A 26,446-nucleotide genomic window follows, 5' to 3' on the forward strand; every position below is an offset into this window, starting at 1 on the left:
TTGGCTTGGCAGAGTTTGTTGACTTGCTGGTTTTGTGACTCCTGTCCTACAGCAGGTTCATGTGTCTCTTCAGCAGCAGCTACAGACTCAACCAGATTCTCAGGTTGTGTTCTCAAATTTGTGTGAGCATGAATGAGGTGGGGATTTGTCCCATGAGCTCATGGTCTGGTTTTGGAGTCAAACCCATACACTGTTTTAATTGTTTTCTTTTCCATGCTTTGATCTAAGTGTTTTATGGAACAAAACTGGAGAAGGGGTGAGAGGATGAAAAAAAAAAAAACCAACTAATACTGTATTTCTGATTTTTCCAAGACACCAGCCAAATCCAAGCCATTAGAAAACTTGTTCCTGCAAATATTGAACTGTATCTCATCAAAATGACTATTGCATTGTTGGAGAAAGAGGAGAGAAAGAAGTCTGGGGGTGGCTCAGGTGTCAGAAGGACATTGGTGTGGCCAGAAGGGCAGCAAGAGAAACCAGCAGCAGGTGAAGCAAGCAGGGAAGAAGCCTTGTGGAGTAAAACCAAGGTCAGTAAAAAAACTGGTTTTGTGAAAACAGTATTTCCTCTTTGCAGGAGCAGACTAAAAGCTCCTTTTTATGTTGATGTTTTGTTGTCTCATCTTCACAGTCAGTCTTGCAGTCAGCTTTGAGTAGGACTGTCTTCTGTGGGTCCCTCTGGTGCTTTTGAGACCCCTTGTGCCACAGGTCTGACCCACTGGGGAGGGATCTGAGGGAATAAGGAGCTCTTGGTTGCTGTTTGAGAGAGGCTGGGCCAGTTTTCTGAGCCCTGGGCTGGCCTCTTCCAAGTCCCCAGCACCTTGTACAAAAGGTCACCCTCCACTGAGTGGCTCCCAGTAGGAATGGGAAAGAAATTCCAGACTAAGTCCTGCTGCTGCCTGCACTGGGGGTTTCATGTCTGCTCCTTGCAGGGTGAAATCTGGCTCAAACACTTCTTCAAGCCTTGTTATCCAAGTGGTTCTTGTGTCCTGGGGTGCTGTGTTGCTTCTACAATGTCTGGGTCTTGAGGCACCTCCTTCCTGAAGCTGACATCCTGGTAGTCCAGCTGAGCTCTGCTTACACTTCCTTGCTGTTGGAGCTTAATAACAGGAATGACATGCAATTATAAATCAAATGAGTATGACATAAATGAGTAGACTGCAAATCCAAAAGCTAAGCCAAATAGTCTTCATGTACTTCCCCTTCAGAAGATACCCTGGTTCCAAGAGTTCCCTGTGGCACCTTTTAAATCTTGGATTTTAACAACCTTCCTGCTGCTTTCACAGGGTGGTTTGACTGACCCAGCACTGAAGGAAGGAGCAGAGAAAGCCCAGCTGCAAGAGGTGCCTCCAGCTTTGGTAAACAGATGTTCTTACTGTCAGAAAGCCTGGGGTTAGCTAGTTAATTAACTGCCATTAACAGTGCTCTCAGTAACACTGAGATGTGTAGCTGATCCAAAAAATCTCAGAAATCAGGTTTAACACCAGAATATTCCCTTGTGTTTGACATCTCAGATGTCACTGTGGTGAAATGGACAGGAAACAGCTGATGATCTCATTAAGCAGAGGTGTGGGAACAGACTAAATTCACTTCTCCTGAAAGCCTCTCCAAAATGCAGCCTGGAGGCTGGTTGGTGCAGACTCCAGTGCTGTGCTGGATCTAACAGCCTGTTTCCTTCCTGCCCCATGGAAAGGCTGTGCAGGGTGGGGGTGAGAGGCAGCCAGGTGGCCAAGGGGCAAGGGGCTGCCCCAGGCCCATCACCCTGGCCTGCTGGAACCAGCCTGCCCTCAGCCCTGAAGAGGAGGAGCTGTTTGCTGATTCTCAGCTCAAGGTGAGGCTGCCTGCAGCTCTGCCAGGAGCAGAGCACAGACACGATGAATTTGGGTGGTGGTCTTTAATAAGCCAATATCATAGAATCCCAGTCTGGTTTGGGTTGGAAGGGAACTCAAAGATCATCTGGTTCCAACCCCCGTGCATGGGCAGGGACACCTCCCACCAGCCCAGGTTGCTCCAAGCCCCATCCAACCTGCCCTTCAACACTGCCAGGGATGGGGCAGCCACAGCTTCCCTGGGCAACCTGGGCCAGGGTCTCACCACCCTCACACTCCAGAATTCCCTCCTCATCTCCAGCCTCCATCTCCCTCTCCCACTTTTCATCCATCCCCCTTGTCCTCTCCCTCCCTGCCCTTGTCCCAAGCCCCTCCCCAGCTTTCCTGGAGCCCCTTCAGGCCCTAGAAGGTGCTCTAAGGTCTCCCTGGAGCCTTCTCTTCCCAGCTGTGGGTTCTTTATGGTGCCCAAACCTTGGCACCTTGGCCTTGATTGCCAGACAGCTTCTCCTGTTAGGATGCAATGACTGTGCTGCTTTTATTGCCCTTGCTCTGTCTGAATACACCCCTCTCACCAGCCTCCTACAGATATTATCCCCAGACTCACCTTCTCAGCCAGCTCCTGGCAGGTGCTTCTGATGTTTGGCTCCCCTTTCCAGGTGTGGAGTTGTGAGGTCTCTGCACTTGGTGTTTCTGTGAACACCACGTGCCTGAGTGTGTTTCCAGGGGCCCATGAGGCTCTGCTGAGCATCCCATGTTGTAAAACTCTCTTTAGTTTGGGGCTGGGTATTGATGTGAGGGCAAAACGTGACGCAGACAGTTCGTTTACTCATACTCTGGTGTCACTCTTCTGCTGTGAAACTTCAGCCTTCTTTGAAACACGTGGTAACAGGAGGACAGTCCCAGACTGGAGTTGTGTCCCAGGGGAAGGGGTGGATTCCCCCACGTGGGGGAGTCTCAGCTTGGCAGGGTGCTGAGCCATCTCCTGTCACCTCCAGCACGACCTAAGAAGGTTGAGCCAGATGCTCCTTGACCTAAGAAGGTTGAACCAGATGATCTTTGACCTAAGAAGGTTGAACCAGATGATCTTTGACCTAAGAAGGTTGAACCAGATGATCTTTGACCTAAGAAGGTTGAACCAGATGATCTTTGACCTAAGAAGGTTGAACCAGATGATCCTTGAGGTCCCTTCCACCCATTCCGTGCCTGCTTTCTTCATGGCTGGCGAGAGCTTCAGGCCCCTTCCAGCACCTCCCTTCCGAGCAAAGCCCCCTTTGTGGTGCCACAGGAACAAATCCCAGTCAGGGAACTGGTGTCTGTGCCCTTCCTCCTGCCCGTGGGGGGGGGCTGCGAGCACCTCCTGAAGGGTCCATCAGCATCTTCAACTCAGCGACCCCTGCCTGCTCTGCTGCCGTGGAAATCCCGATGCCTGTAGGACGAGCAGAATCTCCTGTATCTCGGGTCTGGGGAGGGGGGGGTTGGGGCTGTTCGATCCCTGCCCCTTCCCGCGTCTTTCTCTCTCCCTCTCTCTCCTCGCAGGACCTGCCTCGCCCCGCCAAGAGGAAAGTGCCGGGATGGTTTGGAACCTCCGCCCTCCCCTTGCTGCCCGTCACCCAGCCCAAGAAATCCAAACCGGAGACCAGGAAAGGGATTTTTAGTTGAAGATTAAATAAAAAAAAAAAAAAAAACAAACAAAAAACCAAACAACACAACAACAACACCTGCGCTATTTATTTTCTTCCCCTCTCACCCCGCGCGTCCTTCCCGCCCCCTCTCTCTCTCTCTCCGGCCTCTCCCGAGGCCGCTTTGTTGTTAAAAACGCGACAAAACCAGGCCGGGGCGGCGGCGGCGGGACAGGCCTCGGGCCGCGGTTACCAGGGCAACGGCCGCGCAGCTTCCGGCGCGGAGCCTCCGCTTCCGGCGCGGGGGCTGCCGGGAAAGGCGGTGCTGCCCGGAGCGGAGGGGCCTGCGGGTCCGGCTCCGGTGAGGGGGGGCGGGGGGGATGTCTGTGGGGGACACAGGGGATCGGGGTGGACATGGGGGGCCTGGGGGATCGGGAGGGGACGCAGGGGGCTGAGGGGGGGACACTGGGGGGGCTGGGGGGGGGGGGTGGGAGGCCGGGAGGGGACACAGGGGATTGAGGGGGGGCCGGGAGGGGACACAGGGGATCGGGGGGGGGACATGGGGGGCTGGGGGGACACAGGGGGGCTGGGGGGGACACAGGGGATCGGGGAGGGACACTGGGGGGGGGGGGACACACACACACCGGGGGGGGACACAGGGGATTGAGGGGGGGGCCGGGAGGGGTCACAGGGGGGCTGGGGGGGACACAGGGGATCGGGGGGGGGACACACACCGAGGGGGACACAGAGGGGCTGGGGGGGGGACACAGGGGATCGGGAGGGAACATGGGGGGGCCGGGGGGGAGCACAGGGGATCGAGGGGGGGACATGGGGGGGGCTGGGGGGACACACAGGGGACACGGGGGACGACGACACAGGGCTGAGGGGGACATAGGGGATCGGGGTGGACATGGGGGGCTGGAGGGGGACACAGGAGATCGGGAGGGGACACCGGGGGGGGGACACGGGGAGCTGAGGGGGGACACAGGGCTAGGGGGGGGACACAGGGGGGGCTGGGAGGGGGATACAGGGGCTGGGGGGGACACAGGGGGGCTGGGAGGGGACACAGGGGATCGGGAGGGGACACAGGGGCTAGGGGGGACACAGGGGATCGGGAGAGAACATAGGGGGGCCGGACACGGGGGGGGGCACACAGGAGGGCCAGGAGAGGACACAGGGGGCTGGGTGGGGACACAGGGGTTCGGGAGGGAACATGGGGGGGCTGGGAGGGGACACAGGGGGACGAGGGGGGCTGGGGGGGGACACGGGATCGGGAGGGGACACAGGGGGGGCTGGGGGGGGACACAGGGGATCGAGGGGGGGCCGGGAGGGGACACGGGGGGGACACAGAGGGGGGACACAGGGGGGGCTGGGGGAGGACACAGGGGATTGAGGGGGGGCCGGGGGGGGACACAGAGGGGGGACACAGGGGGGCTGGGGGAGGACACAGGGGATTGAGGGGGGGACACAGGGCTGGGGGTGGGACACAGGGGGGGCACACAGGGGGGCTGGGAGGGGACACAGGGGCTGGGAGGGGACATGGGGGGCCTGAGGGGGGACACAGGGGGCTGGGAAGGGCACGGGGGGGCTGGGGGGGATCGGGAGGGGACACAGGGGGGGCTGGGAGGGGACACAGGGGATCGGGGGGGGAACATGGAGGGGCTGGGAGGGGACACAGGGCGGGCTGGGGGGGACACAGGGCTGGGGGGGGGCCAGGAGTGGGGGACACAGGGGGAGCTGGGGGATGACACAGGGGATCGAGGGGGGTCATAGGGCTGGGGAGGGACACACGGGCTAGGGGGGGCACACGGGGGGCCGGGCCCCCAGACGCGTCAGGTTGTTAAAACTCCACACACACACACACACACAAGGGAGAGAGGAGGATACAAAGAAACAACTTCACCCGCGGATATCTCTGCTCTGGATCCTTTCCCTGATTGGACTCCCTGTTTCTTGCCTCTCCTCTCCTGCTCCCCGTGGCAGAACGATGGACCCGAGCTTGTTGAGGGAGCGAGAGCTGTTCAAAAAACGTGCCCTCTCCACCCCCGCGGTAGAGAAACGTCCAGCGCCATCTTCTGACTCCTCCTCTTCCAAGAAGAAGAAAGCAAAGGTAGAACAAAGTGGCTCCTCCAGCTCCAAACAAAGCACAGGTCGGTGAAAGTCTCCTGGCTGGCAGCTGTTGGCTCTCCTGCCCTGCCTGCCTCTCAGCTCTGCTTGGTTTGTATGAATCACTCTTATCTGTGGCCTTTGCTAAGCTGGGGTCATTCTTTCTCTTCAGTGGTCACTTTTTGTTCAGAAATTCACTTGCACCAGGAGAAAAAAACCCTTTTGCTGCCCTCTATACATGGCAGGCCCCATCTAGGGAGTGGCTTGCTGGAGGAATCCCTGCTGCCAGAACATGATTCCCCACTGAGCTGAGCTTTGGTTTGTGGGTTGTAGAGTGCAGAGGAGAAGGCTGAGGGGCTTATCAGTGCCTGGAAGTGTCTCAGAGTGGGTGCAGGAGGATGGAGCCAGACTCTGCCCAGGACAATGGGCAACAGGTACAGGTTGGAACATGGGAAGTTCATTGAAATACAGGGGAAAACTTCTTTCCAGTGAGGGTGACAGAGCCCTGGGACAGGCTGCCCAGGGAGGGTGTGGAGTCCCCTTCTCCAGAGCCATTCCAAACCCCCTGGCTGCAGCCCTGTGGGATGGGCTCTGGGCCATCCTGCTTTAGCAGGGACTGTGATTGTGTGATTTCAGTGCTTGCTGGGCCCACAGGACAAGCAGGACTAGTGGTCTCATTCTTTTTCTCTCCTCTGTCTCTCTGGCAGCCTAAAACTGAGTGTTAAGAACTGTGAGTCCTTGCTGATCCATCTGTGAGGTGGATTTTGCAGCTGAAATCTTAACCTGGCTCGGACCTTGTGGGGAGCAGCAGCTCTTGTTTTACCTGGGAGCTAATCTTTTGTGCAGCAGCACCCTGGCTTCTGTGGGTTTCTGTCTGCTGGGGTCAGGACTCCCCTCATGTCCCTGGGTTGATGGGGCTGCTGGTGCATCTCTCAGGATCAAAGGAGAGGCTGGTGAAGCAGCAGTGAACTCGTGTGAGCAGATGCAAAGGGCAGCACCTGGAGCAGCAGGGAGAGGGTTTGTGTGCAGGCAGCAACTGCTCCAGCTCTGCCTTCACTCTGGGGGGGTCTTTCACATCTGTGAAAGCACTGGACACTCTCCCACGTGCTCTAAAGGTCAAATCAAATGTCAGGAGTGGCTAAAACCCAAAACACCTTGTTGTGCAAACTCTTTGCACGCTCAGATTTGGAATGCCACGTGGGGTGTTCGCTCCCAAAGAGACAACACAGCTGAAAGCAGCAGAGAAAAACAAGGGCAACAGGAGGATTGAAACATCCTCTGTCCAAGGGGAAGAGCAGGGAGTTTGTGTGATTGTCTTCAGCTTCTCAGGGCACCAAATAAAGTGATGAGCCTGACATTTCAAAAGCAAGGGAGGTCGGGTCTGCGTCGGTCCCTTTGCCATGCTTTCCTCTCCAAAGAACAGAAAACTCCACCTGGAATAGCCTAAACCTCATATCCTGAGTGAGAGAGGTTTGCTGGGAAAGAGTCTGACCCCAGGGGCTGGAGTGGGTGTTTTGGCAGAGCAGAGGGAGAAAGTGTAATTTCTGCTCTGTGACTGAGCTGGGTATTTCTTTAAGTGCTTTTGCTGTTGTCAGAGCTTTCACAAGTAGGAATGTGGGGCTGTGAGGAAATGTGCTTTGTCTTTTATGCTGCATTCCTGATGATGCCAGAGAGGCATCAGGATTCCTCTTAATATTTTTAATGCAGAATGAGTTCAGCCTCCTTTTGTTTTCCCCTGGAGAGTGTTTACTAGCTACTACAGAAGCAGCAAGGAGGGAAGGAAAATAATGGAGAGCAAGCAGATCAACCTTCTCCCCCTTGCTCTTGGGAACTGGCTCAGAAGAAGTGTTCAGGTTGGCAAGTGACTGACCAGGTTAAGCAGCCACAAGCCACAGGAGTTGCCCTGTGATGCTGCAGAGTCCAAGTCCTCTTGCTTCCAAACCTGCAGATTGTTGGGTGCCTGTCAGGATGTGTGTCTGTCACAGTTGGGGTGCTGGGGAGCCGGGGTCAGAGCCTGGTGTGGAAGAATCCCTGTCCCATGGCCCTGAAGAAATCAAAATGAAGATGAGTTGTCCTAGTGGAGTGACCACAAAGGTGGTGAACAATGTCACCGTGATGACGTGGTAGCATTGGCAGTCCCAGGGTGTGTAGTGCCTGCAGGTTCTCCATCCTTCTGTGACTCCCTGACTCAGAGAACCTGCCCTTGCCACTGTTTTGGGGAGGAGAGTTGTTGGGATCATACTGATCTTCAAAGGGGTCTGAGTGTGAAGACTGGCTTCCCAGCAAGAGTAATTATTACTCTAGTTATTTGATATCATTATTCAGGCAAGTTACTTGAAAAAATTCAGAACTGCCTTGTGTGCTCAGTTCAGAATAGTAACTGGAAAACAAAGGACATAGATTGCATCTGTTTATTTCTTTTTATTGACAAACAGCAAGTTGTGGCTAAGGTCTGAGTCTTTATTTTAAGACCTCTAGAGATCTCAGCCACCAGTAATGAAGAGCTGAAGTCTCTGAGAGCTGTTTTCACCACTTCCTCTTCACGTGGGAAGGACTCATCCTGAGGCTCTCGGGCTGTGCAAGGGGAGAGAGATCTTTGCCTTCTGTTCCTTGGGCAGAGACCCAGCTCCCTTTACACAGCTCTGAAAGAAGTAGCTGGAGGGAGTCCCAGGGTTTTTCCTGGTGTGTGCTTCTCAGGAAGGCATCAGAACAGGAAGGCAGGGTGGCAGAGGTGCCACCTCCTGCACCTTGCCTCCTGTGTAGGAACACTGCCAGGGAAGAGCAGTCCTGTTGCTGTCTGGAGTGTCTGCTTGCAGGAAAGAGCCATGTTAATCCATCCAGTGCATCCTGATGGCTGCTCTTGAGCAGGACACAGGCCTCTCAGGGCTGCCAAATGCAGCAGCAGGTAGTGAGGGATCTACCCCATTGCCCTGACAGCAGAAGGCATTCCTAGCACTGACATCTTCGTTGGATGTCTTGGCCTGAATCCTGAGTTGTCTTGGACCTGGGATCTCAGCTTCCATTCATTGTGCTTATGGTTTGGTTTTGAGCTAGAAATGTTCCCTGCACGTGGGGCTGGAGAAACTGCACTGGAAGGAGTGTGTCTGAGCTGGGTGGTGGCAGCAGCAGTTGTGGCAGCTTGGGATTGCAGAAGCAGGTTGCTCCTCCAGGCCAATTACTGGACGAGCTGTGCTGATCAGTAGTGGCCTGGTTACCTTCTGACTCCATCTCACCAACCAAGAAGGGTCAAATTAACAAGCCTTTCAGTGTGTTCCAAAGCTTTTGGAGCTTGGGCATAAAGTTCTGAGCACCACAGGATACATGGAGGTGCTGTAGAGGGTGCAGAGAAGGGCAACTGGGCTGGTTAGAGGTCTGGAGAACAGGAGAGGCTGAGGGAGCTGGGGCTGTTTAGCCTGGAGAAGAGGAGGCTGAGGGGAGACCTCACTGCTCTCTGCAACTACCTGAAAGAGGTTGTGGTGAGGTGGGTGTTGGGCTCTTCTCCCTAGTGACCAGTGATAGGACAAGAGGAAATGGGGTCAAGTTGCACCAGGGGAGGTTCAGGCTGGATATTAGGAAAAATTTCTTCACAGAAAGACTGGTGAGGCCTTGGAACAGGTTGCCCAGGGAGGTGGTGGAGACACCATCCCTGGAGGGGTTCAAAAAACAGGTGGATGTGGTGCTTCAGGAGGTGGTTTAGTGGTTAGGGTTGTATGGTGGATGGTTGGACTTGATCTTGAAGGTTTTTTCCAACCTTCTGTGGTTGATTCTGTGATTCTATAGATACTGGCCATAGCACAAAGGTAGACACAGACAGATTGAGAGTAGTAAGCTACAGTGTTGTACCTTACTTGTGTGCTTGGCCACTAGGTGGGCTTTGTGTCCCTAGTGACAGGAGCTTTCTTTGGGTTTCACTTAGTTAACTATCTTGTCCCACACAGGCTTGGCTCTGTGACAGGTCTTCACTGGCCTACTGTGGGCTCAGGGGTGTGAAAGACTCACTAGGCATTCCTGACAGCAACAGTTGTCACTGGGAACTGCAAAACTCTTATGGTTTTGAGAACTAGAGACCTGATGCAGCTGCAGCAGAAAAAGAGTCTGGTGAGCTGGAGGTGCGAGTGTCCGCGGTCGCTGGTGAGGGAGGTGTGAGTGTCAACTCCCTGGGTGCACTGGCAGGCTGATGGAGCAAGCTGAGCTTCTCTCCTTGCAGGATGAAGTTGCTTTTCACTGTGCATCCATCTGTCAGGCTCTAGGACCTTGCCACCTGAGAGCTGCCTCCAGGCTGGGCCGTGTCACTGTCCTCGGTGTGGCAGCTCTGCCACCCATCTGCTGTGTTCCTTGGCTGGAGCTCTGGCAGTTCCCCTTCAGCTTTGAGAAGCCAAGATTGGGATGATGCATCCAGCATGTCTTGATTCCCTGGAGTGTTGTGGTTGCTGTAGTGGCAGCAGCCTTGAGGCAGGAACATGTTCCTGTTTCTTCTAGCCCACAGGACCACTGCAGTAGGCTTCTGGGGAAAGGATCAGGAGTTCTTCAGGTAGCATTCCCAGTCATGTCTCGACACCCAGAAATTGTTAAACAGGTTGAATACAAAGTTAGGGGAGAGCAGTTCTCTGGAACTGGAGAAGGAGTGGGAAAAAGCATCAAATTGTACCAGAAGGGATTGGAAAAGACTGGTTTAGGATACATTTCATGTTGGCTTGCGTTCCCTCCCACCACCCTCTCTTCCAAGAGCAAGAAAATCATCACAAGAAGAGCTGCTGAAGGCAAGAACTGGCACAAGCCTCTCCTGTCTCATGGGATCTCTTGCCTTTCAGCCCTTCTGTCCCCTATCTTTTTCCTCCCTCCTTGGACACCTTTCCTGTCTCTGTGTGGGTGACCCCAGTGGGAGGACACTGCTGTGTCCTCGTGCTGTGTGATCAGATCTTGAAGCGTGTTTATAAGCAACATGGTTTATGCATGTCACACCACACTGGCTCGTTCCAGTAGACAGAGATCTAGGCTAGTAACTCAATATAAGCAACAAAAGCTCATTTAAAAACAAAAACCTTTTCTTCCCACATACCATTACAACTCATCATCCTTCTGCTAAGCACTTGGAAAGCCTTTCCCAATTACTCAAGTTCACATCCAGAAAGAAAATAACTGTTGCTGTTATATTTAAGTCCAAAAGGAAAAAACAACCACCACCACGTGACTTGCTCATCCATAAGGTACAAGAGGCTTCTCTCAAGGTGTCAAACCTTCTTCCATCCTTCCTACACCACCTCAGTTCCATGCTTTCTGATGCTGTTCAGCATTGCTCTGACAGGGTTGGGTTCGTTTTCCAAGTCCTTCATCGTTTTATTTTTCACACAGCAGCAACAGTCCAGCAGCTCATAGAGGAAAGCCAGCACCACCAGGGAAACCACAGTGAAGATGAATAAGATGAGAATAACAAAGCAGGCAGTGTTCCAGTTGTCGTGGAAAGGGTAGATTTTTTGCACTTGAAAGCCCAGGTAGTGGGAAATGGACGTGGTCTCATTCCAGTGAGTGGTGTTGAGGGTTGCCATCCTGGAGGAGTTGTCTTGGTGTCCTCACTGTCACCAGTTTGGGGGCTGCAACAGAAGAACAAAGCTCTTGAGGATTCTGTTAAACGAGACCGTGCTGTGGTTTTTATCCCAAAGAACTTCAGCTCAGACTTAAGTGCTCACACCTCCTCCAAGCACGGATTGTTACATCCTCATGTTTGATGACAAAACCAGCCATCTCCAAGTGCCTAACTTTGTGATTTGTCTGGAAAGTTTGTTTTGAGGATGAGTGGTCCATGCAAGCGTCACGTCACGTAAGGGACTCTGGAGTGAGAGAGCTTTCCTTCTCCACTTCCAGTACCTGCCAAGACAAAAAGGCTACAAAGATAATTCTCAAGGTGTACAGGGGTTGCAAGGACCTGCCCATCCTCAGTCTTGAGGTAGGAGCTTGAATGCTGTGAAAGCCCTGGGTGCTCTTTTAGTGCAAAACAAGACATCTTGGTAGAACCCTCTCATACCTGAGTGGTCAGAGGAACTTATCACATGTTGGTTTGCTTGATGTTTTGTTTGGGTTTTATTTTCTCCTGTTTGGGAGAAAGAAAGAAAGGAAGCAATCTTTACAAAAATGTGTGTTTTGTCATTATTTTAGAGGGTGTTTTTCAAAGAATGGAGGTGAACTGAACTAAAGTCAATGGCCAGCAGGGCAAGGGAGGTTCTCCTCCCCCTCTTCACTGCCCTATTGAGACCACATCTGGAGTGTTGTGCCCAGTTCTGGGCTCCCCAGTTCCAGAGGGACAGGGATCTACTGGAGAGAGTCCCAAGGGAGGCTACAAGGATGATGAAGGGACTGGAACACCTGCCTTAAGAGGAAAGGCTGAGAGACCTGGGGCTGTTCAGTCTGGAGAAGAGAAGACTGAGAAGGGACCTGATGAATGTCTATCAATATCTGCAGGGTGGGTGTCAGGAAGGGGCCAGTGTCTGTTCAGTGGTGCCTGTGACAGGACGAGGGGAAAGGGCACCAAGTGACAACACAGGAAGTTCCACCTCAAGATGAGGAGAAACTTGTTTGCTGTGAGGGTGACAGAGCCCTGGGACAGGCTGCCCAGAGAGGCTGTGGAGTCTCCTTCTCTGGAGACTTTCAAGACCCATCTGGACACGTTCCTGTGTGACCTGCCCTGGGTGTTCCTCCTGCAGCAGGGGGGTTGGACTCTACAATCCTCAGGGGTCCCTTCCAACCCCTGTCATTCTGTGAAAAGTTCAGTAGAACCATAATACAATATCTAGTACAAACTAACAATCCTGGTTCCTTCAGACTCCTCAGGATACATAACGAGGAAAACCCAACCCTTTCTGAGGAGTTCTAATTTCTTATTTTCAATTGCATTCTCTGCTTAACTGCTGGGAAAGGACCATCTTTGGTCCAGCACTGTCTGTACCCAGCAGAAGACAAGGCTGCTTGGTGGTAGTGGGGGGAGGAGATGAAACAAGAAGCTGGCTTTGGGGAGCCTGCCTTTGGTGTTGCTGCTGAGGAGAAGTGCTGTTGTTTTGGAGAGGCTGTTGCTCTAAAGTGTGGAAGTAGTCTGTGCCTCTGTCATTTCTGAGGTGTATCTGGAACAAGAGAAGTGGTTTTGTCTGTCTCTGAGTTCATTTGAGCATCAGAAACAGGCAGTTGAGGTGTTTGGCAGTAGTGTCTTTACATTTACCAATCTGGTTTTCCCCCCTGGTTTCCTTCTTTCCCTGCCTTTTGCCTCCCAAAACAGAGGGAACTTTTGGTACTTCTGGTGTCTAGTCTAATGTAACAAAAAATATGTCCAAGGAGCCACTGTAACCTCTGGTTACCTGTCAGAGAGCACTGCAGGAGGCTGTAAATAACCCTTTGAATCTTTCAGGCAATTGAAAACTAGATGTGGGAGAAGGAGATGGGGTCAGATCTCCCTGTCCCCTCGAGGAAAAAGCAAGGAGTTTTTAGATTAAATAAGGTGGTGATGATGAGAAAGCAAAAAAAAAAAAAAAGAGAAGGCAGCTGTGTTCATTACAGAAGGTTCCTGGCTGCCCACGTGTGGGTGAATTTCACTCAGTGATCAAAACTACAGGAGGAAGGGGTGGGGCTGGTGTTCTCTTGATTAACCTCTGCTCTCAGGAAATGCTTCGATGAACCTCGTGTGTCTCAGGAATAATTCTGCAACCAGCCCCTTTTAGGCACTGAAAACTACAACCTGTGACAGAGGCCAAGTGGGATGGGGCCCACCAAAAAGATTCCTTCCAGGAGTCTTAAGCACCTGTCATTATTTTTTGTCTCGTGATTAAAATACAGGATGTTGTGAGATCCAGGATGATGCAGCCAAACCTGCTTGCTATTCAGGCCTTATTTTTATTGCTCAAATCACCTGCATTTTGTCCTTTATCCTTCTGGATTGAAATTGAAACAGAACAGCTTTGTTGTTGGGCAGATACCTGGCATTAGTGTTTGTCACAGACATTTACTGGAGCAGTTACAGGAACTTACTGTTTCTGTTAAACCTCTGACTGAATATACAGATTTGTAATTAGATACACAAAATATTACTGAGATGGGTGGGACTCATGAAACTGTTTTGCCTCTTTTTTTTTTGTTTTCCTTTCCTTAAACAAAAGTTTAAAGAGCAAATCCCAGCTAAAGGTGTTCCTGGGTTTGGCAACATGGCTTGGTTTGGTCACAGTCGAGGAAGGAAACTCAGCTGATCTGTTTTGTGGGCCTAGAAGTCAGGAGGGTTTTTTCAGGGATGGTTTGGAAACCTAGGGGGAAGGGGGGCTGAGTAAAAGGCTGTAGAGTCCCCTGTGAGGGGTAATTGAAACAAGCAGGATTTAAATGTGTATTTTAAATGGCAAGAGAGTATCTTTGGGAAGGAGAGGAGTTTTGTTCTGTAGTTTTTCAACAGATTTCCAAGACTGAGGATTTTGTTGCCCTGTTACAGGTAAGTTTGCTGTAAACACAAAAAAATGGACTGTTTCCTCTGCTGGGAAGTTTAGTATTTTGGTTATTGGTAAAAATGATGAAGTCCTGGGGTCTCTGGGGAGACTGGGCATGTTCAGGTTCCATAGCCAGGGCCTTTTTCTGGCACAGCTCCCTTCTGAGGGGGCAGCTTTGTTCCTGGGAGAGGAGGAACGTGGTGGGCACAGCTCCCCAGGCAGCACAGTGCTGCAACCAGCCCCTTCCCACCCCACCATCAGGGCAGATCAACATCAGCTGTTTTCCTTGCTGCAGTTATTAAAATACAAGGCTGAAGGAGCTGCTGCTGGGCGGTCAGAATTAGCACTAATGAGGTTATTTAGCCTCTTGGAAAGCTGTCACAAATGGTCTGGTTTCATGCAGCTGGACTGATTTTTGTAATGGCACATCTTGAATTCGGGTTGTAAGCCAGACTGCTTGGAGTGCAGTTCAGCTATTGTATGTATCCAAAAGGCAACGACTTAAATATTTAATGAGTTGGCTTCTGGAATATCTGTATTAAGCTTTAATTTAAGTGTGTCATCCTCTTTAGGCACTGCAGAGGGGAGCAGCTTTGCTTTAAATCATGTGCAGGGAATAGAGGGCAAAAATAGACTGGCAAAAAAAAAATAATTTCACTGCAGTACTTTGGGAAGTCCTGTTTAAGAAAGCCCTGAATAGACATCTTGGAGTAAGAGCAATGACAAATCTCAGATGGATTCTAACCTGACTGGGTTGTATCCATGGCTGCTCCAGCATTTGCAGGGTTAACAACATGCAAGGGGGATTTTCCTCCCTAGCCTGATGTACCAAAATTCTAGAAGAGGTTTCTTGCATATCCGTGAGCACTGATCTCTTGTAGGCAGCTTAATTGTTTACAGAATAGCCACCTGGGAGGTGTGTTCCTGACGTTGCAGGTTTAGCTGCCTTTGTTTGAAGGAAAAGCCTTTTGCTGTCGTTTCCATAAAAACCCAGGGAATGGATGACGAGGAGCCTGAGGCTGCAGGAGACAGGCTGCCTCCCTGCAAGCATGAAATCCATTTTGTTTCCTGAATCTTTGGCTCGGGGGATGAGCTTTTCTGTAAGATGGAGGGGGCATCAATCTTCCATGAGTGCACAGATGGTGCGAGTGCTCGGCTGATGGTGCAAGACAAGCTCCTCCAGCTCCAGCGAAGGAAACCCCCCCCCCCCTAAACCTAGACAAAAACCAGCCTGATTCTAAGCAGCTTGGAGGTTACAGGCATCTTTTCTTTCAGTAAACAAGAGAAACGTTATAAAACAATACGCACCTACCTCTTGTCTGTAAGGATGCTGAAGGAGCTCTGTTCTGGTCCCTGTTTTTTCTCATGCAGCCTGTGGCACAGCTCAGATGGAGCTTCCCTGCCATTGGCCAGAGCTGCTGCTGACAGCTTCCTCTCTGCTCATTTGCATCCAACCCCAGAGAGGGAATCATGCAGAAACTGGACTCTTCCTGTTTCCAATAAGAAGCAAAGCCCTTCCTGTTCTCATTTTTGGGCTGCTCTTGGTGCACGATGAGTTGGCTGGAGGAGAAGTTGGGTGAGAATGGGTCTGCTTTGTGCTGGAAAGCAGGTGGACGAACCGTGACCTTGGAAGTGTTCAGGTCTGCAGATGGGTTAGATTGACTTGTCATGAGCTGCAGTGGGCAGGCAGGCAGGCTAAAGGAGGTCATCTCCTTGATTCAGCAGACTGGTCATCTTAACTATTTGTTAACTCTGAGTTCAGACTTCAAACCTGTCCTTGCACATGGAATTTTATCTTTTTAAAATGCCCTGCGTAGCCTTAAATTGTTGATGATAAAAGGGGACCCCGGGGGGGGAAATCCCAAGAGGCTGTGTTTTCAAGCATTTCTTTTCCTCCCTTTTCCCATCTTAGTTTAGTAACCAGAATAAAATGTTCTGCAGCTGGAGTTGCCCAGGTTCTTCTACGTTCATTTCAGAATTGTTGTGCTGTCTTAAGCTCCTAATACGATGTCACATCGCAGCTTCACAGTTGGCAGTCACCACGTTTTGGATTTGATGTTTGTTCCTTCAGCATCATGTTTTTTTCCTGCACTGGCACCAGCTTCCATGAAGCCTCCCCAATAATTACAGAGAGCAGGTTTGTTTGAAATCAGGCTGGATCCAAAATTCTCACTTTGGAGTTGCCTTCTGTAGTGGCTGACAGAGCAGCTTAGGTTGAGATCAGCTTGGGTTGAGTCTTATTCAACATCTTCATCAGTGACCTGGATGAGGGGATAGAGTGTGTCCTCAGCAAGTTTGCTGATGACACCAAGCTGGGAGGATTGGCTGATCCACTTGGAGGCTCTGCAGCCATTCAGTGAGATCTAGACAGGCTGGAGGGCTGGGCAAAGAGGAACCTCATGAGCTTCAACAAGAATAAGTGTAGAGTCCTGCACCTGGGGAGAAGAACCACCATGCACAGGTATAGATTAGGGGTTGACCTGCTAGAGAGCTGCCCCATGGAGAAGGACCTTGGGGTCCTGGAGGACAAGAAGTGCTCCATGGGACAGCAATGTGCCCTTGTGGCCAAGAGAGCCAATAGAATGTGTTAAGAACAATGTATTAAGGAAAGGATGTATTAAGGACAGTGTGGCCAGCAGGGCAAGGGAGGTTCTCCTTCCCCTTCTGCTCTGCCCTTGTAAGAGTGTTGTGTCCAGTTCTGGGCTCCCCAGTTCCAGAGGGACATGGAGATGCTGGCAAGAGTCCAATAGAGGCTACAAGGGTGATGAAGGGACTGGAACACCTGCCTTACGAGGAAAGGCTGAGAGACCTGGGGCTGTTGAGTCTGGGGAAGAGAAGACTGAGAAGGGACCTGATGAGTGTCTATCAATATCTGCAGGGTGGGTGTCAGGAAGGGGCCAGTGTCTGTTCAGTGGTGCCTGTGACAGGACGAGGGGAAAGGGCACCAAGTGACAACACAGGAAGTTCCACCTCAAGATGAGGAGAAACTTGTTTGCTGTGAGGGTGACAGAGCCCTGGGACAGGCTGCCCAGAGAGGCTGTGGAGTCTCCTTCTCTGGAGACTTTCAAGCCCCACTTGGACACGTTCCTGTGTGACCTGCCCTGGGTGTTCCTGCTGCAGCAGGGGGGTTGGACTCCATGATCTTCAGAGGTCCCTTCCAACCCCTGTCATTCTATGAGCTGCAGTGGGACAGACATGAGAACAATTCACCTGCACCCTGGTGACTTTGGAAACTCCCTTTGGAGTTGCCTGTGAAGGAACTTGGCAAGGGCAGCTACGTGTAAACACAGGGAAACTAACACACTTTCTCTCAACATGCCTCTGGCTCGGTGGAAGCAGTGGGTCTTTGTCCAACATCTGAGGTGTGTTTGCTAGAATATGATGATGTTCTCTTTTCCTTTTTTGGCCACCTAAAAGCCCTGAGCCCTTCCAGCCCTTCTTAGCACCAGTCTCATCCCTACCCTCCACCTGCCCAGCAGGGCACAGATTTTACCCCACTCTGCTCCTGCTGCAACCTCTCCTGCAGTTGATGCCCTCACTTGAACTGTTCTTTTCTCCCCCTCGCTTTTCATGGAAATAATAGGAGCTCAGTATCTCTGAGGTATCTGCTGTCTTCTCAAAGGTGATTAGAAATCCCCAGTGGATTAAAAAATTCAAAGAGGGAGTTTTCTCAGTCGCTGAATTTCTTGACAGCTTTTCACCATGAAGTTGGAGCAACGTTCTGCTGGTAACGGGCCAGTGGCTTTTGCTAGTGGTTTGTGGCTATTTCTGTTCAATGCTCCATGATATCAAATTAATTAAACAATCATTAACACCCTTACAAGAGTTTTTGAAGCAAGCTAGGCACAGGAACAAACCTCACAATGCATGAAGACAGAACCAGACTCGACAAGCAAGGAGATGCTGAATTGTTGTCCCAGTGCAACACACCAAGTTGAACTGGTTTGAATTGTTGGGAGTTTTTAAAATAAATTCCTCACTAGAGCTACTTTAAAGAACAAAAAAACAAACAAAAAAAAACAAAACAAAAGCCCACACATCACAAGCACAGCCTTCCTTTACCTGGCGTGGAACTATCAAAAACCTTTTGGGAATCAGTGAAACTTTGAGGTCTTACCTCAGCAGCATGAAGCTGTCAGCAGGGCTCATTGTTGGGCAAAACCACAGGGCATTATTTTAGCATAAATCATGGATTCAGAATGGTCTGGGTTGGAAAGGACCTAAAAGATCATCTAGTTCCACGCTCCCTGCATGGGCAGGGACACCTCCCACTAGATCAAGTTGCTCAAGGCCCCATCCAACCCGGTCTTGAAGACCTCCAGGGAGGGGGCAGCCACAGCCTCCCTGGGCAACCTGTTCCAGCATCTCACCACCCTCACAGGAAAGAAGTTTTTCCTAATGTCCAACCTGAATCTCCCCTCTTTATCTTCAGACCATTGCCCCTTGTCCTCTCACTACACACCCATGTAAAAAGCTTTCCTGGAACCCCTTCAGATACTGGAAAGTTGCCATAAGGTCACCACGGAGCCTCCTCTTCTCCAGGCTGAACAACTCCAGCTTCCTCAGCCTGTCTTCATAGGGGAGCTGCTCCAGCCCTCTGATCATCTTTGTGGCCTCCTCTGGACACACTCCAGGAGTTCTGTGTCTGTCTTATGTTGGGGGCTCCAGAGCTGGACACAGTTCTCCAGGTGGGGTCTCACCAGAGCAGAGCAGAGGGGGAGAATCACCTCCATTGACTTGCTGGCCAAGCAGCTTTTGATGCAGCCCAGGACAGGGTTGGTTTCTGGGCTGCAAGTGCAGATTGACAGCTCATGTCAAACTTCTGGTCCACCACTACTCCCAAGTCCTCCTCCTCTGGGCTGTCCTCAATCCTTGGTGTGGCACGAATGACTGTGATGTGTTCAGCCACGGAATGAAACACATAATGCTGCAGTTGCTTCATGTTTCCTTAAAGGTCAACTCCCCAGAACTTCCTATTTAGGGAGATCTGCTCCAAAGTGTTCCAGAGCTGTGTCTGTCCACAGGTAACTCTGTGGGTCTGGATCAACACTTGTGCCAGCACAGAGACCTCCTGCAACAGGTATTGCTGGTCACAGTTGTGATTCACTGGAACAGGCTGCCCAGAGAGGTTGTGTCTCCTTCTCTGGAGACATTCCAAACCCACCTGGACACGTTCCTGTGGGATGTGCTCTGGGTGACCCTGCTCTGGCAGGGGGGTTGGGCTGGGTGATCTTTGAGGTCCCTTCCAACCCCTGAGATTCTGTGATTGATTCTGTGTGATTCTGAAAGCCTGGGGAAGCAGAGTGAGAAGAGGAGGAGTGCAGAGCCAGCAGGGGCTTGTTGAAAGCCTCATTTCCTTGCTTGTTTTCTCCTTTTGCAGATCACAGCAATGGATCATTTAACTTGAAGGCCCTTTCAGGAGGCTCTGGCTACAAATTTGGAGTCCTTGCTAAAATAGTGAATTATATGAAGGTACTGTGCTTTGATGTAAAATTATGCTATTTTTTTATTCTCCTGTGGTAGCTGAAAGATGCTGAAGATTTCAAACTCCAACATTATTTTCCTGCAAGACTGAGAATTTCAAGAAACTGTTGGTTCAATGCAAAATGCTGCCAGGAATGCTCAGCATGTTGTTCCATTCCTGAAATCCTAATTATTCCAGGTCACTTTACAACCAGCAGAATGTTGGTTTTTGATTTGCAGTAGAAACAGGAATTGCTGTCAGCTTTTAGGATCGATGAGCTATTTCTTCAAAACAGTGTGAAATTTGGTGCTGGACAGATGACTTTGTCAGTTTCAGCTGATACCCATTTTTTCCCCCCCTTATATTCTCAAAAAAACCCAACTTGGAACTCAAATGGTGTGTGAAACTGTCTGTCTTGGCTTTGCAAAAGTGTGTTTTAGTTACTTGGTGATCCTTTTAGTTACTTGCTGATCATTTTAGTTACTTGGTGATCATTTTAGTTACTTGCTGATCCTTTTAGTTACTTGCTGATCTTTCTAATTACTTAATTAATTGAGTGGCTGAAGAAAATAAGTCCAGAACTCTAATAGGTCCTGTTTGCTTTTCCAGACCCGGCACCAGCGTGGAGATACTCATGCATTAACCCTGGATGAAATTTTGGATGAAACACAGCATTTAGATATTGGACTCAAGCAGAAACAATGGTTAATGAGCGAGGTAAGGAAAAGACATCTTTAGATTTTAACTAGAGATCAACCTGAAGTGTATGTTTATTACTTCATTACAATAATCTCATTAATCCCCCCCCTTGAAGGAACCAGCTTGAGCCACATGTTTGTTTGTCTTGTCCCTCCTGCTGGGGAGAGAAGTGGGAAATTAAAGCTGTTCTGGTATTTTTAAGGACATGTTAGAATTGTTGCCTAGAGAGAAGTGAATTTATTCACTACTAGTTTTATAGAAATAAGTTGTTTTTCTGAAGGAGTTTCTTTCAAACCAAGATTCAAGCAGAGAGCTCTTCCAGCATCAAAGATGGTCAAGTAACTAAACCAAGGCCATAACTACATGACTTAATTTAACTAAACCATGGCACAAAATTCATAGCTCTCTGTTGCTGAAATGAAGAATTCTGATCTGAAATCTATGTCTGAAATAGTGAGGCAATAGATCTGCAAACTCCACCCCTGGAGTTCTCTAGTCTCACTCTAGATGCTGGATCTGATTGTTACAGATTCACTGTGACTTGCCATCATGTTCATCCTCATGCTTAATTGATCTGAATGGAATTTCAAGAGGAATCCATCAGCAAAACACCTTTGTGTTTATGCTTGACTGGCAGCCCTGGTTTTGCTCAGATCATATTTTAAATCCTCACGATAGGGTAGTAAAACCTGTGGAGACAAGGGGGGGGAAAAAAGTGAAACTAATAAAAAATAATAAAACTGGGATGGTTTTAACTAGTAACAGCCTGTAGCATTCCCTTGCTAGCAGTACTAGTATTCTGGGGTGCAAAAACCCCCAGCCTGGTAATGTTGGTTGTGATGGAGGCTTGACTTTGCTGAAGCCTTTCAAAAGGCAGCTCCAGGTTGTTTCCATCATGAAGCAGAATATCAAGGTGGAATGAAAAAGCTCCTCCCAGGAAGTGTATGTAAAATTATCACTGAGTCATTCCTGTGTGAGAAGAGGGGAACAAACACCCTGCAGAACCAAAGTTAGTGATCTTCTCTGGCAGAGGTGTTTTTTCCCTCCTTTCTTCTTTCTGTGTCTCTTCTCTTTCTCCTTTCAGGCTCAGGCTGGCACCTGCAGAAGAAACTAAGTAGAGTTACAGGTGAACTCCCATTGGGGTCCTGCCTGTGCAGAGAAACTGATTTGGAGCATATCTTAAATCATTTCAGTTGTCCATGAGCTTCTGGTCAGCTTCAGAAGTAAAAGCCTCCTGTGCAGGAGGTCTGCTCTTCTCAATGTCTTCTACAGCTGCTGGTGCCAGCTGACAGCAGCTGGGGAAGAGTGTCTCCAGGTTAATGTCTTGCAGATCTGTGTCATCCATGTGACCACAGCTTGATCTGTCCAGGTGTGGGTTTGCACTTTATCTGCAGGCAAAGGACACTCTTCTGCGTTCTCTGTGTTTTCACTCCTTGCTCAGAGAGGAAGGCATGGGGGGCTTTCTGCCCTGAGAGGCTTCATAGAATCATGGAACCATTCAGGTTGGAGAAGCCTCTGGTGCTTTGTGCTTTATGTTGTGTTGGATTATGCCTGGGCTGGTGGATCCAAGGGCTGAAAATCCATTTCAAACTCAGGGCTTCAAAATGGCAGCTGTAGCTCGTGGCTGACGTGCTCCAGCTGCTCCCAAGTGCACTAGGAACAAAAGTCCTGCTGTGTCCTCTTCTTCAAGGCTTAAAATTGATGTCCCTGTTACAGGCTCTGGTCAACAACCCGAAGATAGAAGTTGTAGATGGGAAGTATGCTTTCAAACCCAAGTACAACTTGAAAGATAAAAAGGCTCTGCTCAGGCTCCTGGACAAGCATGACCAGCGAGGGCTGGGAGGAATCCTCTTAGAAGATATTGAGGAAGGGCTGCCCAATGCACAGAAAGCTATAAAGGTGAGTGGAGAAATCAGCAAACACATTCCAGTTTCTTTCTCTGAGGGGAGGCAGAGGCTAAGAGAGACTTTTCTCAGGAGTTGCTTCTGTTCTTTGGCCCAGTCAAAACCCGTTTCAGAAGATCTGCTGTTGTCACTTTTCCTGTATTTCATCCCTTGCTTGCAGATTTGGCCTGATGCCCCAGCACAGCTGTCAAAGCTCACAAAAATCTCTGGATCTCCCGCTTCCCAACTGCAGGCATTTAGTTCTGCTTTTAACCTCAGGCCTCCCTTATCTCATCTCTGATTTATTAGTGTACTTCCCTCCAGTGCCTGCTTTGGGAGCTTTTCATTGCCAGTTACTTTCCTCCTCTTTTTTTGTGCTTTTTACATCACAGGGTCTGGGGCTGTTTTTCGAGTTGGGATCCTTATCCTTGGAGACAAAGTGATTTTGAGTTGTTCTTTTGCATTTGTTTTTTTGAGGCTTTAGGGGACCAGATCATCTTTGTGAATCGCCCAGATAAGAAGAAAATTCTTTTCTACAATGACAAGAGCTGTCAGTTTTCTGTGGATGAAGGTGAGTGTTTGTTTATGTGTTTCCTTGAGAACTGATTTCCATTCACCTGGAGCAGCTGTATGGATAAGCAGTCTTGAGGCAGAGCAGCCTTTGAAGGTGGTGATGAAATATGAGGAATATCCAGATGTCAGGAGGATGGTTTATATGAGCACAAGGCTCACAAGACTAGCCAGTGATTCCAGGGACAATATCCTCTGTTTTATAATGGGTACATTGGAACATGGCACCAGGAATCCAGCAATTCCCTTGAAGTGCAGCAGTACAGAAGAGACAAAAAATCAACTGACTGTGACTAAAATGGCATCTAACATTTTGCTGTGTAAAGGGCAGCCAAAATAAAACCAAAAGAAGGGCTTCTGGGTGCAAGTCTGCAGTTGTTTCCCGGTTCCATCATCACGTGCCTTTTATTGGTGAAGATGAGGAGAAGCCAGGAATGGGAGAGAAGGAGGAAGCACAAGGGGAGGAGATGTGAGCCAGAGTCCTGAGCATGGATAGTTTCCAACTGGGAGGAGAGCAGATGTGGGGCAAAGCTGCTGCCTGGAGCTGGAGCAGATCTGGGACTTCAGCTGGTGTTTTCTGTCCAACAGTGTGGTAAAATCCTCTGGGACAATGTGCCTGGTTCTGCACAGAGAATCAGTTGCACAGTGTCAAGAACTTCCTTGTTAGGTACCACACTTGTGTCCTCAGTGACAACATCTTGCTTGCACAAAGTTAATGAAGGAGATCTTGACACCTGCAGCATTTACAAACCTGGAAGTGAATCTCTTTTTAAACCCTAATTCCTCTCACTTCTTGAGGGGGGCAGTTGGAATGATATGGGAAGAGCAGAGTGACAAGCCTTTAGTCTGCATTCACTGGGGGGTTTCTAACCTCCCAGGTGTTGATGAATGTGCCATGAACACTGTCATCCTGGATGTCTCTTTAGTCTGCCAACCCCCAGCTTTGAGGGATTTGAACATGGCCAAAACATTTAGAAATCAGCAACTGTTAACATAAAAGCTTCTAAGTTTTTAGCAGCTACTGGTTGTGTTGCAGTCATGATGGCTGATCATTTCTTGGGGTGCAATTCTTTCCAGATAACTGATACCCAACCATCATAAAAGAGTTCTCAGAGGGAGATCTTCACCCTGTTGCCCTTAGTTTGTAATAACTCCAGGATTAACTGTGAAATTGAATAAAAGAGCCTGTTCTAGTGAGACAGAGCAATAGACTTCCAATGAAGCTGTGATAGTTCCAATGCCAACTCTTCATGAGGGAGCTGGTATCATAGAATCATGGAGTGGTTTGGGTTGGAAGGGGCCTAAAAGATCATTTGGATCCAACCCCCCTGCATGGGCAGGGACACCTCCCACCAGCCCAGGTTGCTCCAAGCCCCATCCAACCTGCCCTTCAACACTGCCAGGGATGGGGCAGCCACAGCTTCCCTGGGCAACCTGGGCCAGGGTCTCACCACCCTCACACTCAAGAATTTCCTCCTCATGTCTCACCTCAATCTCCCCTCTTCCAGTTTAATCCATCCCCCTTGTCCTCTCCCTCCCTGCCCTTGTCCCAAGCCCCTCCCCAGCTTTCCTGGAGCCCCTTCAGGCCCTGGAAGGTGCTCTAAGGTCTCCTTGGAGCCTTCTCTTCTCCAGGCTGAACACCCCAATTCTCCCAGCCTGGCTCCAGAGCAGAGCTGCTCCAGCCCTCAGACCATCTCTGTGGCCTCCTCTGGAGGCTCCCAGGAGCTTGACTAAAATGTGTTTAGGAACAAGCAGTGCAGGCTGTTGAAATCAAAAGGGGGAAAAGGCTAAAAAACCCCACCAACCCAACTCTAAAACCCCTTGGAACAAAACATTTAAGCCATTTCCATGTCCCGAGCAAGGAGGGGATTTAAGCCCACAGTGTCTGAGGAAGGGACACAGCTGGTGAGCAGTCTTTGTAGTTCAGGGTGGCTTTGCTTCCTTTCATCCGCAGGTGGCAGCAGGTTCCCATCTGAGGAGAAAGTGGGTTTGGTGGTTGTTCTGTTCCTGCTGGTTTGGGTTTCCTCTTCAGGCAGATGATGCTTTGTTCTGAGACAGGGCAAAAATACCTTCTCTTTTGTGAACTTTGTGAGCTGCCTGTGCCTGCCACAGCTCTTAAAACATCCTTGAGTGGCTTCACTCACTCACTCCAACCCTGTTATCCTGTGATGAAGACAGTCTCTCTCCTTCCCAAGCAGTTCTGCTTTATGATCCTCCCCAGAGCCCCAGCAGCATGTCTCTTAGGGTGTCATCAACAGGCTACAAGCAGGATGTCATGACACGTTTCCACCTCAGCAGAGCTATTGCAGCTCATTATCTCCAGCAACATTGAAATGAAGGTTTTAGAAGACTGCAGAATCAGCCTCCACGTGTTGTCAGGCTCTTTGATCTAGCAGCAGATGACAGAGCAAAATATGTTTCTAGTTTAATGTTTATCCTTAGAAATAAAGGCTTTGCACTCCTATCACCAGCAGGGCCAGGGAGGGGATTCTGCCCCTCTGCTCTGGTGAGACCCCACCTGCAGTGCTGTGTCCAGCTCTGGAGCCCTCAGCACAGGAGAGACATGTTGGAGAAGGGGCCAGAGAAGGGCCACCAAGATGATCTGAGGGCTGGAGCAGCTCTGGAGACAGGCTGGGAGAGTTGGGGTATTCAGCCTGGAGAAGAGAAGGCTCCAGGGAGACCTTAGAGCACCTTCCAGTGTCTGAAGGGGCTCCAGGAAAGCTGGGGAGGGACTTGGGACAAGGGCAGGGAGGGAGAGGACAAGAGGTGATGGTTTTAAACTGGAAGAGGGAGATTGAGGTGAGACATTAGGAAGAAATCCTTCACCATGAGGGTAGGAAGGTGCTGAAACAAGTTGCCCAGGGAAGCTGTGGAAGCCCCATCCCTGGAGGTGTTCAAGGGCAGGTTGGATGAGGCTTGTGCAGCCTGGCCTGGTGGGAGGTGTCCCTGCTCATAGCAGGGAGGTTGGATCCTGATGATCTTGAAGGTCCCTTCCAACCTTCACCATTCTATGATTCTGCCATATCACAGAATCACAGAATCTCAGGGGTTGGAAGGGAAGATCACCCAGCCCAACCCCCCTGCCAGAGCAGGGTCACCCAGAGCACATCCCACAGGAACGTGTCCAGGTGGGTTTGAATGTCTCCAGAGAAGGAGACTCCACAACCTCTCTGGGCAGCCTGTCCCATTTGCCACTCTCCAGTTTTCAACATGTGTTGTCTGGCCTTAATACCCTCTCAAAGTTAGGTGTCCTCTCCCATCCCTGCCTGATCTCCAAAAGCAAAGCCAGAGGAGCTGCTGGCACAATTTGGAGGTTGCTGTCTACAAAGCAGTGGGAGGAACTGGTTCCTGGGAGTGCAGAACTCTGTGACTGCAGTTGTGCTGATGGCTGAAGAAGCTGGTGAAGATAAATCCCCATGTGCCACAGCAGCTGTGCAGATCCTCTATGTCATGATCTCAAGGGTACTGGAGAAGCTTTTTGCAGTAAGGAATGGCTTTTGTTGCTCTTCTTCCGTGGTTGGCCAGGGCAGGCTCAGGTTGCTTGTGTTCCTTCTTGACTTCCTGACTAAATTAATCTTTGGTTAGATCCACGTAGCTGGAAGTGTTTAGAAAAGCTGGGCTAGATTTCAGGTGCTGCAGCCAAGGGAAACCTTTTTGTGCTGGGGCTGAACCCTTTTAGCTCTGAACCAAACTCATACCCTGTGCTGGCTGAATGCTGAAGGGCCAGTCTGCTTCCTTAACTGGTGAAAAATGGGATCTCTCATGGGTGCAGTGTGGGAAGTATTGTACTGCCTAGAAAGCTGGACACTTAATCAGACATGGTTTT

At 50.2% G+C, this 26,446-nt stretch overlaps 3 protein-coding genes across 11 annotated transcripts in view; 2 read left to right on the forward strand and 1 right to left on the reverse strand.

The window, feature by feature from the left end:
- The window catches only part of WRN (WRN RecQ like helicase), a 128,795-nt gene that overhangs the window by 39,428 nt on the left and 62,921 nt on the right, over positions 1–26,446 (forward strand). For 4 of the 8 annotated variants that reach the window (XM_051619458.1, XM_051619460.1, XM_051619459.1 and 1 more), the window contains 3 exons: positions 313–527; positions 1,284–1,355; positions 1,691–3,356. In XM_051619458.1, coding sequence (XP_051475418.1) covers positions 313–527; positions 1,284–1,355; positions 1,691–2,350 — 947 coding nt within the window. In that variant the 3' untranslated portion in view covers positions 2,351–3,356. The other 4 variants (XM_051619467.1, XM_051619462.1, XM_051619461.1 and 1 more) reach the window with 4 other exon arrangements.
- The window catches only part of GTF2E2 (general transcription factor IIE subunit 2), a 29,703-nt gene continuing 6,998 nt past the window's right edge, over positions 3,742–26,446 (forward strand). The window contains exons 1-6 of the mRNA XM_051619497.1: positions 3,742–3,806; positions 5,429–5,595; positions 19,385–19,476; positions 20,078–20,185; positions 21,884–22,066; positions 22,528–22,621. Of these exons, the coding sequence (XP_051475457.1) occupies positions 5,433–5,595; positions 19,385–19,476; positions 20,078–20,185; positions 21,884–22,066; positions 22,528–22,621 (640 nt within the window). The 5' untranslated portion in view covers positions 3,742–3,806; positions 5,429–5,432. The remainder of the gene's footprint in view (positions 3,807–5,428; positions 5,596–19,384; positions 19,477–20,077; positions 20,186–21,883; positions 22,067–22,527; positions 22,622–26,446) is intronic.
- On the reverse strand, positions 10,804–15,354 carry SMIM18 (small integral membrane protein 18). Of its 2 annotated transcripts, none has more exons than XM_051619504.1 (2): positions 15,317–15,354; positions 10,804–11,142 (listed from the first exon to the last, which is right to left on the reverse strand). In XM_051619504.1, exon 2 carries the CDS (start codon positions 11,095–11,097, stop codon positions 10,804–10,806), a length of 294 nt encoding a protein of 97 aa, XP_051475464.1. In that variant the 5' UTR covers positions 11,098–11,142; positions 15,317–15,354. The 2 variants fall into 2 exon arrangements, with proteins under 2 accessions (XP_051475464.1, XP_051475465.1); XM_051619505.1 differs by having other exon boundaries at positions 15,313–15,352.

The sequence above is a fragment of the Apus apus genome, chromosome 4 (genome assembly GCF_020740795.1).
Source record: "Apus apus isolate bApuApu2 chromosome 4, bApuApu2.pri.cur, whole genome shotgun sequence".
NCBI classification, from domain to species: Eukaryota; Metazoa; Chordata; class Aves; order Apodiformes; family Apodidae; genus Apus; species Apus apus.